Source organism: Triticum urartu, chromosome 1 (genome assembly GCF_003073215.2).
Source record: "Triticum urartu cultivar G1812 chromosome 1, Tu2.1, whole genome shotgun sequence".
NCBI classification, from domain to species: domain Eukaryota; kingdom Viridiplantae; phylum Streptophyta; class Magnoliopsida; order Poales; family Poaceae; genus Triticum; species Triticum urartu.
Window position 1 is genome coordinate 485,814,771 of NC_053022.1, and position 18,543 is coordinate 485,833,313.

At 51.1% G+C, this 18,543-nt stretch overlaps 1 protein-coding gene across 1 annotated transcript; it reads left to right on the forward strand.

Annotated features, from left to right (window-relative positions):
- The first annotated feature begins 13,652 nt into the window (after nt 1-13,652).
- LOC125536092 lies at nt 13,653-17,439 on the forward strand. The gene is made up of 3 exons (XM_048699220.1): nt 13,653-15,004; nt 15,985-16,101; nt 16,952-17,439. Exons 1-2 carry the CDS (start codon nt 13,798-13,800, stop codon nt 16,074-16,076), a joined length of 1,299 nt encoding a protein of 432 aa, XP_048555177.1. The 5' UTR covers nt 13,653-13,797; the 3' UTR covers nt 16,077-16,101; nt 16,952-17,439.
- The last annotated feature ends 1,104 nt before the right edge of the window (nt 17,440-18,543 follow it).

Sequence of the window (18,543 nt, forward strand, 5' to 3'; positions counted from 1 at the left end):
GGTTGAGAGTAAAAAGGTACAACTCACCCAACTTGGAGGGTTGTACATGGAGAATACGTCCCGTGGTTTAATATGGATGAACTCCTCTTCCTCTCCCTTGAACAACTCGGACAGAACTTTTGCTAAAGCAGCAGATGAGTATGGTCCCTTGCGCCCGCAATGGGTGGCATCATCTTCCCCGTTAAAACACCACAGGGGGTGCCCTCGATATTGAAGTGGTTGCACCCCCCGCATTATGCATATTGACATAACCTCGATTATTTTCAATCCTGATTGAGCCAGTGCTTTAATCCGGTTCATCAGATAGAGGACTTCTCCGTTATCTTCCTCCTGGGGGCTCTGTGGGCGCCAACTTCGACGTTTCTTCAGAGGAGCCTTGTCGAACTCGGGAAGACCCCACCGAACAGGGTGTGGAAGGGGGATGTCCTCCATGTAAAACCACTCTGAAGGCTAGTCTTCAGACGTCTTCCTCGGAGTATCGGATGGGTATCCGGTCTCGGCGATGCGCCATATTTCGGCTCCGCCCACTTGCTAAAGTGACCCCTTCTGTGTGCGGGGCACAAGGCAGAATAGCCTTTTCCATAGCTCGAAATGAACCTCGCAGCCCAAAAACAGCTCACAAATGGCAACATAACCGGCAATGTGTAATATGGAAGTGGGGGTGAAATTATGCAACTGGAGGCCGTAAAACTCCAGGAGCCCGCGGAGGAACGGATGAATTGGAAATCCGAGCCCCCTTAGTAAGTAAGGGACAAGGCATACCCGCTCCCCTTGGAGGGATTGGGGAAGCTCTCCGCTTGCTCCCCGCCATTATAAGTGGCGAGCCCGGCTCGGACGGGGACCATATACACTGAAGGGAGAAATCCCTGGGTCTGCAACTCTACTAATCGGCCGTGCGGGACGGAACACTTCTCCCAATCGCCGGGCTTAGGGCTACGGGAGCGAGAGGAGGAGCTGCGGTGGCCGGCCATGATGGAATGGATTTTTCCAAGCGCTCTCCGATGGATTCTCCCTGTGGGAGGATGGTGTGGGTTGGATCTGAGAATCCCCATCCCTTTAATAGGCGATTTATTTACCTGGTTAGGGGGGCGAATGTAAAAACGCCTTGGCTCCTCGCCTTCGCTTGACGCGTGGAAGATGGCCCTTATTGGGCGCAGAAGCCAAGAAGTCCAACATTTATGGGAGCCGGACACTACTTAGCAGATATTCAGGATTTGGAGAAGAACCCGCCTTGCAATGCCTTAGACAATACTGCACACCGGACTCGTCGTCATTGAAGCCTGGTTCGGGGGCTACTGAGGGAGTCCTGGATTAGGGGGTCTCCGGACAGCTGGACTATATCCTTTGGCCGGACTGTTGGACTATGAAGATACAAGATTGAAGACTTCGTCCCGTGTCCAGATGGGACTCTCCTGGGCGTGGAAGGCAAGCTAGGAAATACGAATATGTAGATCTCCTCCCTTGTAACTGACCTTGTGTAACCCTAACCGAGGGAGTCCTGGATTAGGGGGTGTTCGGATAGCCGGACTATACCTTCAGCCGGACTCCTGGACTATGAAGATACAAGATTGAAGACTTCGTCCCGTGTCCGGGAGGGACTTTCCTTGGCGTGGAAGGCAAGCTTGGCGATACGGATATGCAGATCTCCTACCATTGTAACCGACTCTATGTAACCCTAACCCTATCCGATGTCTATATAAACCGGAGGGTTTTAGTCCGTAGGACAACATACACAACAACAATCATACCATAGGCTAGCTTCTAGGGTTTAGCCTCTTCGATCTCGTGGTAGATCTACTCTTGTACTACCCATATCATCAATATTAATCAAGCAGGACGTAGGGTTTTACCTCCATCGAGAGGGCCCGAACTTGGGTAAAACTTCGTGTCCCTTGCCTCCTGTTACCATCCGGCCTAGACACACAGTTTGGGACCCCCTACCCGAGATCCGCCGGTTTTGACACCGACATTGGTGCTTTCATTGAGAGTTCCTCTATGTCGTCGCCGTCAGGCTTGATGTCTCCTACGATCATCAATGGCGATGCAGTCAAGGGTGAGACCTTCCTCCCCGGACAGATCTTCGTCTTTGGCGGCTTCGCACTGCGGGCCGATTCCCTTGGCCATATGGAGCAGATCGAAAGCTATGCCCCTGGCCGTCAGGTTAGATTTGGAAGCTTAAACTACACGGCTGACATCCGCGGGGACTTGATCTTCGACGGATTCGAGCCACTGCCGAGCGTGCCGCACTGTCACGACGAGCATGATCTAGCTCTGCCGCCGAACAGTGCCCTGGAGGCCGCACCCGCATCGGCTTCGACCCTTAATTCGGAGCCAACTGCGCCAATCGAGGATGGGTGGTTGGACGCTGCCTCGGGGGCTGCGATCCCAACGGCGATCGAGCCGAACACCAGCCCCGTACTCTGCAAGACTCGTGACTCCAAGGAGCCGGACTCCTCTCCGGACTCCGAACCCTCCGCGCCCCTGCCGATCGAATCCGATTGGGCGCCAATCATGGAGTTTACTGCCGCGGACATCTTTCAGCACTCGCCTTTCGGCGATATCCTGAAGACACTGAAGTCTCTCTCTTTATTAGGAGAGCCCTGGCCGGACTACGGTCAGCAAGGTTGGGATTCGGACGATGAAGAAATTCAAAGCCCACCCACCACCCACTTTGTAGCCACTGTCGATGACTTAACCGACATGCTCGACTTCGACTCCGAAGACATCGACGGTATGGACGCCAATGAAGGAGACGATGAAGAACCAGCGCCTATCAGACCCTGGAAATCCACCTCGTCATATGACATATACATGGTGGACACGCCAAAAGAAGGAGATGGCGATGGAACAGCGGAGGATGACCCCTCCAAGAAATAGCCTAAGCGCCGGCGTCAGCGGCGCCGCTCAAAATCCCGCCAAAACAAATACGGTGATTCCAGCACGGGAGATAATAATACTCCGGAAAGTGCCGAAGAAAACCCCCTCCAGCAAGAATTAGCACAGGAGGATGGAGAAACCAGCCCTCATGAGAGAGCGGCAAACAGAGAGGTCGAGGACGATAATTATATGCCTCCCTCCGAAGACGAGGCAAGCCTCGACGACGACGAATTCGTCGTGCCAGAGGATCCCGTCGAGCAAGAGCGTTTTCAACGCAGGCTTATGGCCACGGCAAGAAGCCTCAAGAAAAAATAGCAACAGCTCAGAGCTGATCAAGATTTGCTAGTCGACAGATGGACTGAAGTCCTTGCGGCCGAAGAGCATAAACTCGAACGCCCCTCCAAGAGCTACCCAAAGCGCAGGTTGCTACCCCAATTAGAGGAGGAAGCACTTGATGCAGCCGACCGGCCACCTCGTGGCTGCGACAGAGAGGCCTCTCGGCCCTCCACTCAAGCCGCACCCCGTACCAAGGCACGGGAATATGCGCCGGACTTACGAGATATGTTGGAGGACAAGGCAAGGCAAACAAGATCGATCTGAGGATCGCGGGGGCGCCCCACGGCTCGAGATGGTAACCGTCACACCGGCCACAAATTCGGCAGGGCCGAACACAGTAGACAAAGCTCATCGGAGCTACGTCATGATATAGCCCAGTACAGAGGGGCCGCACACCCACTATGTTTCACAGACGAAATAAGGGATCATCAAATCCCCGAGGGTTTCAAACCCGTAAACATCGAATCATATGATGGCACAACAGATCCTGCGGTATGGATCGAGGATTATCTCCTTCATATCCACATGGCCCGCGGTGATGATTTCCACGCCATCAAATACCTCCCACTCAAGCTTAAAGGACTAGCTCGGCACTGGCTTAACAGCTTGCCAACAGGATCAATCAGTTGTTGGGAGGACCTGGAAGCCGCATTCCTCGACAATTTCCAGGGCACTTATGTGCGACCCCCAGACGCCGATGACCTAAGTCACGTAATTCAGTAGCCAGAGGAATCGGCCAGGCAATTCTGGACATGGTTCCTAACAAAGAAAAATTAAATAGTCGACTGTCCGGACGCTGAGGCCCTAGCATCCTTCAAGCACAATATCCGTGATGAGTGGCTGGCCCGGCACCTTGGACAGGAAAAGCCGAAATCTATGGCAGCACTCACGACACTCATGACCCGCTTTTGCGCGGGAGAAGACAGCTGGCTTGCTCGTAGCAACAATATGACCAAGAACCCTGGTAATTCGGACACCAGGGACAGTAGTGGCAGGTCGTGTCGCAACAAGCAGAACCACCGCATTAACGGCGACAATGCTGAGGATACGGCAGTTAATGCCGGATTCAGAGGCTCTAAATCCGGTCAGCGGAAAAAGCCATTCAAAAGGAATCCTAGGGGCCCGTCCAGTTTGGACCGAATACTCGACCGCTTGTGCCAGATACATGGCACCCCCGAAAAGCTGGCCAATCACACCAATAGGGATTGTTGGGTGTTCAAGCAGGCAGGCAAGTTAAACGCGGAAAATGAAGACAAGGGGCTGCATAGCGATGACAACGAGGAGCCCCGGCCGCCGAACAACAGTGGACAGAAGGGTTTTCCCCCACAAGTGCAGACGGTGAACATGATATACGCAACCCACGTCCCCAAAAGGGAGCAGAAGCGCGCGTTAAGGGACGTATACGCGGTAGAGCCAGTCGCCCCAAAGTTCAACCCATGGTCCTCTTGCCCGATCACCTTTGATCGAAGGGACCACCCCTGTAGCATCCGTCATGGCGGATTCGCCGCATTGGTTCTAGACCCAATTATTGACGGATTTCATCTCACTAGAGTCCTTATGGACGGCGGCAGCAGCCTAAACCTGCTTTACCAAGATACAGTGCGGAAAATGGGCATAGATCCCTCGAGGATTAAGCCCACCAAAACGACCTTTAAAGGTGTAATACCAGGTGTAGAGGCCAACTGTACAGGCTCAGTCACACTTGAAGTGGTCTTCGGATCTCCGGATAATTTCCGAAGCGAGGAGTTAATCTTCGACATAGTCCCGTTCCGCAGTGGTTATCACGCATTGCTCGGGCGAACCGCATTCGCCAAGTTCAATGCGGTACCGCACTAAGCATACCTTAAGCTCAAGATGCCAGTCCCTCGAGGAGTAATTACGGTCAATGGAAACACCGAACGCTCCCTCCGAACGGAGGAGCACACGGCGGCCCTTGCAGCGGAAGTACAAAGCAGCCTCTCCAGGCAGTTCTCCAGTCTGGCCATTAAACGACCGGACACAGTCAAGCACGCCCGGAGTAACCTACAACAAGACCGCCTGGCATGATCTGAGCAGGTGTAGCAATGCGGCCCCAACCCCAACCCTCGCAAAAAGGCAACGCCAGTACTTCGCGTACATAACTACGCTCTAGAGATACCATGGGTACAGGGGGAGGGGCACCATCACGGCACGCCCGAAACACGGCTTAAACCGTACCAGGGGCTGCCAATTTTTTAATTTTCTCTTACTTTCAGGACTCCATCCTTCGGAAGGCCTGTTCGGCAGTTCAATTGCCGCACAAACGATGCAAGAACCAGGGAAGCAGACAAGCCATGCTGCATTACGGAACTCCCAGGTGGTCTCTATCACGAGCAGTATACCTGTTCCGCATACTATTCCGCAGCTTGCCCCTGGAACGGACATGTTAACTAGTCCAACCTTTCACTTATCACATTATTTGTATCGTTCTGCTTTGATCGCAGCCCTTTTTAATAAACAATGCATAGCTTTCGTCTATTTTTGCATTACCTTTTTTCTTTATATATGTTCCTTAACTACATGTTGCACCCGTACACGTTGGTACGGCCAAAATACGCTAGGGGCTTTAGTACCCCTCAATATGGTGTGAGAAGCCCGAACACTTTAACAAGTGCGGCACCCCGAACTTATAGCATTATATGCATCAGCTCCGAATCATGTCTTGGGTCAATAGTTGGGTTTGCCCGGCTCCTATGTTTTGGTGCCTTGCATTACGCTATATCGGCTAAGGTAGCACTAGGAGAACCACTGCGATTGTGCCCCAGTTGAGCTGGGTCGAGCACCTCAGTGGAGAAAGCTAAAACTGACTGTCATGATGAAGCGAGAGCTGGTCGCTGTTCGAGAGGTTTTTCGAGTCCCTAAAGACTTATGCCGCTTAGGGAGAGGAGCCGGCTCTGTCCGGCCAAGGCATGGATAGCGCCCTGAACTCGGTCTTCCGAATACCAGGGGCTTCACCGAAATTTAAAATTATAGAATTCTATGGCTAAGTGAGAGTGTTCACGTATTATAGTCCGATTGCCTTGTTCGTTGGGCTGAGTGCCTCCCTCAAAGGACCCAAACATGGGAAAAAGAGCGCTCGGGTTTATCCCCGAACACCCCAGCACTAGCGGCACGGGGGCAGAAGCCGACGACTCGCCATCTCTCAGAATTGATAAACAGCCGCACAGAAGGTAATATTTGAAATTCCAACAGCATTGCTTAGCGCATATGAATGGGTTTTCAGCGCACAGGACAAAACGAGCAAGTTTCACTCAAAAATTACATCCCTAGAACATTCATCCGCCACAAGGCAGGCACCCTTCAGAACATCCTTATAATAATTCTCGGGCTTGCGATGCTCTTTCCCCGGCGGTGGCCCGTCCTTCACAAGCTTCTCAGCATCCAGCTTGCCCCAGTGCACCTTAGCACGGGCAAGGGCCCTACGGGCACCTTCAATGCATACGGAGCGCTTGATGACTTCGAGCCTTGGACAGGCCTCCACCAGCCGCCGCACCAGCCCGAAATAGCTCCCAGGCAGAGCCCCTCCAGGCCACAGCCGAACAATGAGGCCCTTCATGGCCTGTTCGGCCGCCTTGTGGAGCTCGACCAGTTGCTTCAGCTGGTCGCTCAGGGGCATAGGGTGTCCGGCCTCAGCATACTAAGACCAGAACACCTTCTCTGTCGAGCTGCCCTCCTCGGCTCGATAGAATGCGGCGGCATCGGACACACTCCGGGGAAGATCTGTGAACGCTCCTGGAGAGCTCCGGATTCGGGTAAGTAACAAGTAACTCACGTTTATGTGTTTGCTTTGCATAAAGAATGCCTTGGCAGACTTGGCATTTTCAATAGCCACCGCGAGCTCGGACGCTCGCGTCTTTGAGTCAAGCTCCAAACTCTCATGTTTTTCCATGAGAGCCTGGAGCTCTTGCCGTACCTTGCCAACTTCGGCCTCATACTTCTCCCGCTCGGTGCGCTCCGTGGCCGCCCTCTTCTCGGCCTCGACCAACGCTTTCTTAAGGGTCGCCACCTCAGACGTGGCCCCTACAATAGCCACGATAATCCTGTCATTTTTTGCAATTGCACCTTTATATATATATATATATATTTAAACAAGATATTTCTTACCTTCATTGTCCTCGAGCTGCTTCTTGGCACGCCCGAGCTCTTGCTCGGACCTCTCGAGGTTCTGCTTTAGCGTGTCCACTTCCGCAGTCAGTGCGGCGGACGCAAGTAGAGAAGCCTGCATACGCATATTGACTCCTTTTTGTTAGACTCCTGCGAATTTTATTTGATCCTCTATTCGGCTTTTCTTCCCGAACGCCAAACAGAGCATCAGGGGCTACTGTCTATGCGGTAATATTATTTACACATTCTTTACTTACCTCAAAGCCTGTTAAAAGGCTAGTACAAGCTTCAGTCAGTCCGCTCTTGGCGGACTGAACCTTCTGGATCACCGCACTCATAATAGTGCGGTGCCCCTCGTCGATGGAGGCGCCTTGGAGCGCCTCCAACAGATTGTCCGGCGCCTCCGGTTGGACGGGGGTCGTCGGCACAGTGGGCTGGCTCCTCTTGGAAGGAGGTCGCCCGCTGGACTCTGGAACCTTTGAAGGTTCCGGAGCAGTGTCCGGCCTAGAGCCGTACTTAGAGCCCTGGGGGGGGGGTTCATCCCCTTTACTCCTGGAGTCCGGGAGGTCGCCTTGCGGCGCCTCCAGGACCACCTCCTCCCGGCTTGGAACCTGTTGGGACAACACTTCGGTGTCGTCCGTAGGGCGGGGGGAGGAAGCCGTCGGAAGCGAGTTCACATCCGACGAGTCCAGTGAGCCGCTCGACGACGCGTCGAGCTAGTCTTTGCGTGGGCTGCATAAACATATTCGACATAAGGGAAAGCTATGCAATAAACGAATACTATGAATTACTCTGGTATCCAGATACTTACGATTTTGCCAGGGGCTTGGCCCTGGGCAGCCACTCCTCTCCGCCGTCGTCGGTGTCGGTGGAGTAGTCCGGAGGAAGGGTTTTCCCCTTCTTGGACCCTCCGGCCTCCCCAGAGAGGGCGGCCTTCCTTTTCTTCTCTCCTTCCGCTGGAGGGGGGGAGGTCTCTTCTTCTTCCTCCTCGTCTTCACGGGAGGAATGCGCCTCGGAACCGTCGGATGATGGATCCGACACCTCCTGGCGCCGGGCACTCTTTCGAGTCCCCATAGCCTTTTTCGTGGCCTTCTTCTCCGGCACCACATAGGGTGCCGGAACCAGCAGCTTCGCCAAGCGAGCGTCCGCTGGGCCTTCCGGCAAAGGAGCCGGACAGTTGATCTGTCCGGACGTCACCTGCCAATCCTGTCAAAGGCAAGGGAGCTTAGATCCCGCATGGAGTCAAACTATGAAAAACTGATACCCTGTAAAAGGAAAAAACAACTTACCGCGAGAGCGTGATGCTGTGCGCTGAATCCGCGATCCTCGGTAGCGGATGCGGGAGCCTCGGCGCCCTTGAAAAGCACCTTCCAGGCATCTTCGTACGTCGTGTCGAAGAGCCTGCTCAGAGTTTGGTGCCGCGCCAGGTCGAACTCCCACAGGTTGAAAGCCCGTTGTTGACACGGGAGGATCAAGCGGATGAGCATAACCTGGACTACGTTGACAAGTTTGAGATTCTTGTCCACCAGGGTTTGGACGCATGTTTGGAGTCCGGTCAGCTCTCCTTTTTTACCCCACGACAGGCCCGTCTCCTTCCAGGAGGTGAGCCGCGTAGGGGGTCCGGATCGAAACACAGGGGATGCGACCCATTCGGGGTCACGCGGCTCGGTGATGTAAAACCACCCCGATTGCCACCCCTTCAGGGTCTCCACAAAGGAGCCCTCAAGTCATAAGACGTTGGCCATCTTGCCCACCATGGCGCCTCCGCACTCCGCCTGGTTGCCATGCACCACCTTCGGCTTGACGTTAAAAGTCTTGAGCCATAGGCCGAAATGGGGGCGGATGCGGAGGAAAGCCTCACACACGACGATAAACGCCGAGATGTTGAGGACAAAGTTCGGGGCCAGATCATGGAAATCCAGGCCGTAGTAGAACATGATCCCCCGGAAAAATGGGTGGAGAGGGAAGCCCAGTCCGCGGAGGAAATGGGGGAGGAACACCACCCTCTCATGGGGCCTAGGGGTGGGGATGAGCTGCCCCTTTTCGGGAAGCCGGTACGCGATGTCGTTAGACAGGTATCGGGCCTTCCTTAGCTTTTTGATGTGTCCCTCCGTGAAGGAGGAGACCATCCACTTGCCTCCCGCTCCGGACATGGCTGGAGAAGGTTGAGGTGGGGAGTGCGGACTTGGGCGCTGGAGCTCGAGTGCGCAAGAATGGATAGGCGAAGGAGGAAGAAGGCGTAGGTGAAAAGGTGGATCCTTATCCCCTTATATGGGTGGACGCAACTACATGTCCCCACCAGCCTGGTAAAACTCGCTTATCTCCAAGCGCCATTATCAATGGCGCGGTTGGGTTACCCACGCCCGTATTGATGAGAATCCCGAAATAAGGGGACACGATCTCTGCTTTAACAAGACGTGCCAAGGAAACCGCCTCGCATGACGCGCTAAGGTGGGATAATGAAACGACTCGGATAAAGGCTTGGACATGGTGTGTCACACTACGGAATACGTCAGCAGATTAGATTTGTGTAAATATTATTCTCTCTATGGCAATATGTGGAAACTTATTTTGCAGAGCCGGACACTATCTTTGTGTTCAAAATCTTCTATGAAGTACTTGGAGGAGGAACCCGCCTTGCAATGCCGAAGACAATCAGCGCGCCGGACTCATCGTCATTGAAGCCTGGTTCAGGGGCTACTGAGGGAGTCCTGGATTAGGAGGTGTTCGGATAGCCGGACTATACCTTCAGCCGGACTCCTGGACTATGAAGATACAAGATTGAAGACTTCGTCCCGTGTCCGGGAGGGACTTTCCTTGGCGTGGAAGGCAAGCTTGGCGATACGGATATGCAGATCTCCTACCATTGTAACCGACTCTATGTAACCCTAACCCTATCCGGTGTCTATATAAACCGGAGGGTTTTAGTCCGTAGGACAACATACACAACAACAATCATACCATAGGCTAGCTTCTAGGGTTTAGCCTCTTCGATCTCGTGGTAGATCTACTCTTGTACTACCCATATCATCAATATTATTCAAGCAGGACGTAGGGTTTTACCTCCATCGAGAGGGCCCGAACCTGGGTAAAACTTCACGTCCCTTGCCTCCTGTTACCATCCGGCCTAGACGCACAGTTCGGGACCCCCTATCCGAGATCCGCCGGTTTTGACACCGACACTAACCCCCTCTGGTGTCTATATAAACGGAGGGTTTAGTCCATAGGACAACATACAATCATACCATAGGCTAGCTTCTAGGGTTAGCCTCTACGATCTCGTGGTAGATCAACTCTTGTAATACTCATATCATCAAGAACAATCAAGCAGGACATAGGGTATTACCCTCATCAAGAGGGCCCGAACCTGGGTAAACATCGTGTCCCCTGCCTCCTGTTACCATCCGCCTTAGACGCATAGTTCGGGACCCCCTACCCGAGATCCGCCGGTTTTGACACCGACAGCTTCACTCCCTATCACATACCCGGGACTCCCACTAAGCCTCTCTAGACCAAGAGTTGAAGATTTCACTCCAATGCTATGCATAATTGAGAAAAGAGTAATGGGATGTTCTACACTTCTTTCACATGGAGATAAGTTGGTCCTGACAAAATCTGTATTTGCTAGCATGCCCGAGCACACTATCCATTCCTAAAATAATCTGTAGTCAATTCAACAAACTCCTAAGACACTGTCTCCGGAGGAAATATGGAACTGAAGAACAGGGACATGCTATGATATCATGGGAAAAAGTTTGCCAACCAATAAGCCATGGTGGTTTGGGGATACTTGACATTGACACCCACGGTCAATCCGTCCTTATGAAATTCTTACATAAATTTCTCAACAAGGAAGATATCCCATGGGTCAGGACCATTTGGGAGACATACTATGTGGCCGCTGCACTTGGGGAGAGGATTGTGGGCTCCTTCTGGTGGAAAGATGTCTCCAAAATGCTACCTAAGTTCAAATAGATTACATAATGCAAAGCAGGGGAAGGCGACATTGTATTTTTTGGCATGATAACTGGCAGGACCAAGGCTTGAGCACAAAGTACCTAGAGCTTTTCTTATCCTCCATCAGCAAAGATGTTACACTGCAGCATATGATGGAAGAGCAAAGCCTGGGGGAGCATTTTCATAGGTCTCTATCATACCAAGCATATGCTCAATTTCAACAACCGCAAGCAGATCTCAACATCAGACAAACCAATAACCAAAACGATAGATGGCAGCTGTCAGGTAGTTCACCACATTTCTCTTCCATGAAGGTATACAAGAGTATCATTGGGCCAACAAACAATCACCACATATTCAAACAAATTTGGCATTGTGCTGCTAGAGTCAGGCATAAGATCTCCTTCTGGCTTCTACTACATGACGGAGTCAATACTAGAAACTTGTTGAAAAGAAAGAGAATGTACCTGCAATCCTGTAATTGTGTTTTATGCGATGATAATGTGAAGGAAACCCTGACTCATCTCTTCTGGGACTGCCCTTTTCGCTTTGAGCTGCTGGAATTTCATCTTCCCGGCTAGAAATCGGGGGGACATCAAGTTATGATGATATCTATCTTATGACTCAACTCATGCCACCTGAGATTGCCATGGATGTTATATTTATGAGTTGCTGGGGTATCTGGTCGATACACAATGATAAGATCTTTAAATTAGTTCATGTTCATCTCAATGGTTGGAAATACTACCTCGAGGAAGGACTTGCAGTGGCAGAGATCAGAGCAAAGCCTGCAAGAGCGCACAAGATCAAGTCCTAGACAGAAGATAAGCTACCTTAATTGTATTATGTTGCCCAAAACTAGCATAGGTTGACCGTGTTTTTTTGTTTTCTATCCCTTTTGTAAATATTTTATTTATTTAATGAAAAAAATCGTAGAACTATGTTTTATCCAGAGCAAGCCCTAGAGCAAGCTCATCAGAGCCAAGGGTACAAAACAAAAATGAATTGTTCATTGACATACAATTAATTTTGCATCGATTATCATGATGTGTGTGTGTTGTAGAACATACAAAAAATTCTTTTGAAATGTAGGACATAGCAATTTTAGAGTGAATTCCTGTTTTTACCCCATATTTTGACATTTTGACACTAATTACCCCATTTATGAGATTTCATCCAGTTTGCCCCATTTAGCAAAAGTCTTGTCACAATTTACCCTGTTTAATTTTTCTGTGTCTTCTGACCGGCATGTCCTAATTGTCAGGTCCAGTTGGCATGTGACGCTATTAAGTACAATCATCTCATCAGAATACTTCAAACCGGAAAAACGAGTAGCCTAAACCCATCTAATATCCATCCTAGACTGAAATGTAGCCACAAAACCCTCCACCGGGGGTGAGAAATAGAGAATGCGGCCATGTATGGGAGAGGAGAAGATTGTCGTACCGACTACGACACGCTTCGACGGTACCGGCTACGACACACTTTGATGATCGACAGCGGCCACGCCTCTTGCATGCCGCTCTTCGCTGTCCTACCCCTCCTAATGAAGGAGGTAGTGGTTTGGGGTAGGATCGTGCATGCGATCGGAAGGAACGCGAGCGATGCATGCCGTGAATACTGGAGGCCGGCATGGTGTGGCCCGACTCAGGCGTTCCGCGTTGGATGCGAGCGACCTACTCTAGTGTGATCCCGGGCTTGATGGGGGAAGCTGCGAGGACCGGCTCAGCAGGGAGAAAAAAATAGGCAGAAAAAACCCATCGATGTGGCGTGCCAGCTAGACATGACAATAGGGGCCCGCCAATCAGAACGCACACAAAATTTCAAACGAGGTTAACTATGGCAACACCTTTACTAAATGAGGCAAACAGATGGAATCCCGCTAAATGGGGTAATTGTGTCACAAATGTCAAAATATGGGGTAAAACCGAATTCACTCGTAATTTTACCTTATTTTGGAATGCAGAACATACCAATTTTTTTTACTGTGGCAACTTGAGGGTGTCTAATAATAATGTGGAAGTAGTTTTATTTTACAGTCATGTAAGTAGTTTGCAAAACGTTCTTATATTTTTTTAAAGGGTCAAAACGTTCTTGTATTAGGGGTAGAAGTGATTTGGCAGAACGTAGGAAGCATGTGCCCGCTGTTTCATCCGTTTTCCAGTCATGGAGCGATTTCGATTTCGGTTTGGATCAGAACGCTGCTACTCTGCAGAACCACAGCCCACAATGGACCGGTCACGGAGCGAATTCGAACAGACAGCTCGGTCAAAACTCAAAAGCAAGAGAGGGAAATGCCGAAAACGTCAGCCAGCACCGGGCGCTCGCTGGAACCAGTCCACAGCAGTCCTCGCGTGAACCCGACACCCAACCCACCTCACCCAGGCCGACGCACTCGGCGGCTCCGCGCGCTCCCACTCCCAAAACCCTCCTTCACTCCAGTCTCTAGGCCGTCCCACCACCACCGCACCGGCACCGAACAGCCCCACCCCCGCCCGCAGCAGAATGCTCCGCCGCCTACCCGTTGCCGTGGCCGTCGCGGCCGCGGGCCTCCGCCGCTCCCTCTGCACGGCGCGCTCCCGCTCGCGCCCGCCGTGGGCCCTGATCCAGCGCGCGTCGGTCGACGAGTCCGGGGCGCCGGCGCCGGCCGTGTCCTTCCGCGCCGGCGAAGCCCCGTCCGTCGCCGGCCTCACCTTCCCCGCCCACCTCGTCCACCCGCGCCGCCCCGGGGCCGGCGACGGCGGGTTCGTCTCGGGTCAGGTCGCCGCCGCCAGCGGCGACGGCCTCCTCCTCGTGCGCTTCTGCCACGCCCGCCTCGACGCCCACGCCCTCGTCTGCAACCTCTCCTGGGCCGGCACGGACGCGGACCCGGAGGTGGTCCGCTTCGTCTGCAACCCGCTCACCGGCGAGCTCTACCGCCTCCCGGACCTCGACGGCACCAAGAGGACCTCCGCCTGCCGCCACCTCGGCCTCCTCACCCAGTCCCAGGCCGGCGACGGGCCGCCTGAGAGGTACGCGGTGGCCGAGATGTTTACTGATGACGGAGGCCCGGAGGAGGAGGGGGACGGGGGCTTCGTCATGCGCCGGTTTCTCTCGGAGACGGGGAAGTGGGACAAGGTGGCGGGCTTGCCGTCCCCGCTGCCCGCTGGGCGGAAGATGGACATCGACAACGCCGTGGTGGCCTTCGGCGACCGCCTGTGGTGGATCGACGAGAGCTGGGGTGCCATCTCGGTCGACCCCCTCAGCGACCGTCCGGAGCTCCGCTTCGTCGAGCTGCCGAGAGGCAGCGTGCTCCCTCACCTGGACGGCATGGCGTCGACGAGGACATCGGGCAGCCACCGGCGCATGGGGGTCAGCGAGGGGAAGATGCGCTACGTCGAGGTGTCCAAGGAGAAGCCATATGTGATCAGCTTGTTCTCGCTGGACGACGGGGGCAGCTCCTGGACGCTGGACCATGAGACGGCGTTTGCTCCGATTTGGGATGATGCACTCCTCTGTTCGGCACCCTTGGAGCAAATGCTGGCAATTGGCGCCATCAACCCACTGAAAGCCAACATCGTGTACCTTGCCTGCGGCGACAAAATTCTTGGCGTCGATGTGGTTACTAAGAAGATAACTGGGATTTCTGGTCTAGCTATAGCAGTACCAGATCATCCCCTACTACCATGTGTGCTTCCAACCTGGCTGGAATCAAGCCAAATTCCATCTGCAGGTAACATTCCCGTTTGCTTAAGTCCTGGAAGTGGTGAAAGCAAATATACTATCCTATTGTTAGTTTGGCCCATTGGACACATTTCATTTTAACTTGTCTTGTGAAATTATGTGCGCCTTGGGGCCTTGGGGGCTTATGCAGGGTCCTCTATATATACACAGATTGTGCTAGAATTTGGGAAAACTGGGGGGAAATTTAGGTGAATTTGGGGGACAGTAGTGCTTGGAGTCCTTTTGTTGTGAGCTGCCAGTACTAGAAACAAAAGAACTCTAGAGAGGAAAAAAGGGATGTGGATGGAATATAGCTCAGGTGAAAGGCTGAGTATGTTCTAGTCTGTTCATCTTCTGGTTCTGCTGCCCTTTAAACCTAACCAGAACGTGCCACCTCTTATCCTAGTAGCAGCTAACTACCTATTTTTGTTTACTTTTGTTGCCTTTATATATATGGAGAAAATATCAGCCTATCATCTTTGTGTTGAGTTGTGGTATCTGCTGCATCCTCTGCTCAGTATTGAAATCATGTCTATATTAAAATATGTATAACATACTATTAATATGTACTTGTGCCTTCCTTTCGCGCACAACCAAGACGTGCCTCCCCAACAATTGCTGCTGGGAGCTAGATGGCATCTTGCCGTGCGCACCTTCCCTCTCAATGCTGTTCCATGGAGCTTGTGTGCCACCTTATTATCATTTCAGTGTTGTTTCTATATTTCTATACCAGCGCATTGTTGTTTGTATCCCTGTTTCTGAAATTTTCGATGTCACCACATCCATATTGTGTATCAGGGCAGACTAGGGAACATGTTTATTTGTTTGTTTGTTTGATTGGATATTTGTATGTCTATATGCATTTTATTCATCTAGTTACTGTAATCTGTCCAATGTCTCATTCTCCTTTGCCATTTAAAGTCATTTATACTATGCAGAGAAATGTATACGGTGTTATAGTTGTTTAAGTTCTTGCTTTCATTGTTGCAGGTTGGAGCAAGAAAAACACCCTTAAAAGTGAGGTATCGCCAAACACTGTCAAAAGGGAGAATTTGCATGTCGAAATAGAACTGTTGAAATGAAGTGCACCAGCTAATCTTTCTTGTGGTACTTTCTCATAACCAGCTCTCCTTGTTTCATGTACTGCCTCCGTTCCAAAATAAGTGTTGTGGTTTTAGCTTATTTTGGAACGGAGGGGGTATTATTCATCACAGCCCAAATCCTATTGTGGTGCACTTTTCTGATTCACCAAGCATGACTTATTATTACATAGTTAAAACTTGGGAGTGTGAAACATCAAAAGGGTTATGCATGATCCATTGTTTTTCATCATTAATATATTATTAACACCTACTGATCTAATGATCTAACCTAAACTTGCTGCTTGTTCTTGCTACTGTTGAAGTATATGTGAATTGCCCAACCTTCTCTACGAGTTTGGACCTTTTGGCTCTACTACTCTTGGATTCAAGTCTCGCTTCCGTAATTTAAATAAAATAAGTATTTCTTCACCCCTTTCTATCCACGTTTAGGCCTTATCATGTCATGCATTAGAGGGGGTGTTGAAGTATAGGTGGATTGCCCAACCTTCTCCATCTGTTTTGGACTTTTGTTCTAGTGGTTGGTGCATGAAACTTAATAGATACCATGTCATAATTTTGGCTGCATCAGTAAATAAACAAAGCACGTTTGCAGTCTGCAGATGGCATCTCATTTTTGTAATTGCTCTAAAGCAGTATGAACTGGAATCTGTTTGTGCTGTTGTGTACTTCTGAACTCATGTTTGTGTTTACTTGTGTTTATATACATTGAGCTCGAGAAGAAATTAAAGGAACAAAAATCTTTTGTTTATTTCAGGTGTTCTCTCCATGCCAGTATTTTGATGTCTCTAGTATGCATTTTTTTCAGAATCATGACAAAGATCTCGACAAACTCATGTTTATATTTTGGTTTGCAGGTTACTCAAAAATGTCAAATCAGAGTTATTTTGGAGGATTAGGAAGCTAATGGTGGTACTTTCCTGAAATCTCATTTTTGGGGGGATTCCTTGAGAAGTTTGGGTATATTAGGATTTGCTGATGCACTTCCTCAGTCACAGTTTGGGCAAAAGTGGCGGGAAGCTTACCGTATTTTGGATTTACTTGTGCGCTGTTGAATTCAGTAGAATGGTTGATTCCTTAGTCAATTCAGCATGTAAAAAACGATAGCATGACGCAACGTTATGCCCTCTTAACTTCGAATGAATTAATATCTTTTGGAAGTTAGAATTCTGGATCATTATGCCTAGACCGATCTGCAATCTGAAATCTTGTGTTAACCTGAGAATGCTTACTTTGAAGTTTGAACCGAATGAATGGCGGGCTTGTAAGCTTAAACCAATGTGCTCTGGCATTGTTATGGAATGATTGGAATCTGGGGATAAGCTTCATCCTGGACATTGGCATGTTCCTCAATCGGTATTTTGGAGTGATTTAAATATGTTGTGAACTGCGGCTGGTCTTGGAGTGTGCATGCCAGTTTTTATTCTCTTTTCAGTTAGGATGCCTTGAGGACGAGCTGCAGAGATGATACATGTCGACTATACATGCTCTAGGATGAAAACCCTGCTTTAACATTCCGATTTTGTTTTCCACATTATTGCAGTTTGGTGAATTGACTTTTCGATATGTTCAACTAGAGATTCTGATGATCCATAAGTCAAAACTCTCGGGGTTTTTTCCTTTTTTATACTTGCCCAACTGAAAAATGGTAGAGTTTGGGAAGAGGATAACTTGGGGTCACTATCGGTCCTGGGCTCCTCTTTCTCTTAGTCTAGAAAATTTTGATGGTAACTTTTTTTTATGGTTGGATGGTTAGGAAGATAATGGTATCTCCGGCCCACTAAGAGCATCTCCAGCCGTTGGCCCCCCAGGGGGCGCCTAAAATCGCCGTCGGGGGTGAATCGGCGCAAAAATTGGGCCTGGGGGCGAGTTGGTCCTCAGCCGCCGGCCTCATGGCAGCCCCCGGGCGCGTTTTAAAATAAAAGAAGTATAGCACAGTTCGGCGAAGTTCGGCTATAAACACGATAAATTTCGGCCAAACACGATAAATTTCGGCACAGTTCGGCGAAATTCGCGGATTTTCATTACATAGCACATATATAAACTAATCTAAAAAAACTGGCTGAAGTCGCCGCTGTTGCCGCCATCGTCGTCGTCGGCCTTCTCCTCCTTGACGCGGGCGCCCCTGCTGGACCCCTCCCCGGCGTCGCCTTGGCGGACTAGTGGCGGCGCGTCGTCGTCGTCGCTGTCGTAGATGACGACGACTCCGCCTTCATCGCGGCCGCGTCGGCGCTCCGCGAAGCGGCGCAGGGCGGCGCACTGGCGCTCCTTCGCCTTCTCCAGGCGCTCCTTCTCCATCGCTATGGAGTCCCTGCGCGCCCATTCCAGGGCCGCGTCGTCGTCGTCGAGCTCCGTCGTCTTCACCGGCGCGGCCGGCTCCTTCTTCACCGGCGCGAGCCCCGGCTCCATCTTCACCGGCACGAGCCCCGGCTCCGTCTTTGGCTTGACG

Coding starts and splice junctions, on each gene's coding strand:
- LOC125536092 (XM_048699220.1), top strand. CDS start 13,798: ATGCTCCGCCGCCTACCCGTTGCCGTGGCCGTCGCGGCCGCGGGCCTC. Junction 15,005..15,984: donor AAGCCAAATTCCATCTGCAG/GTAACATTCCCG, acceptor TCATTGTTGCAG/GTTGGAGCAAGAAAAACACC.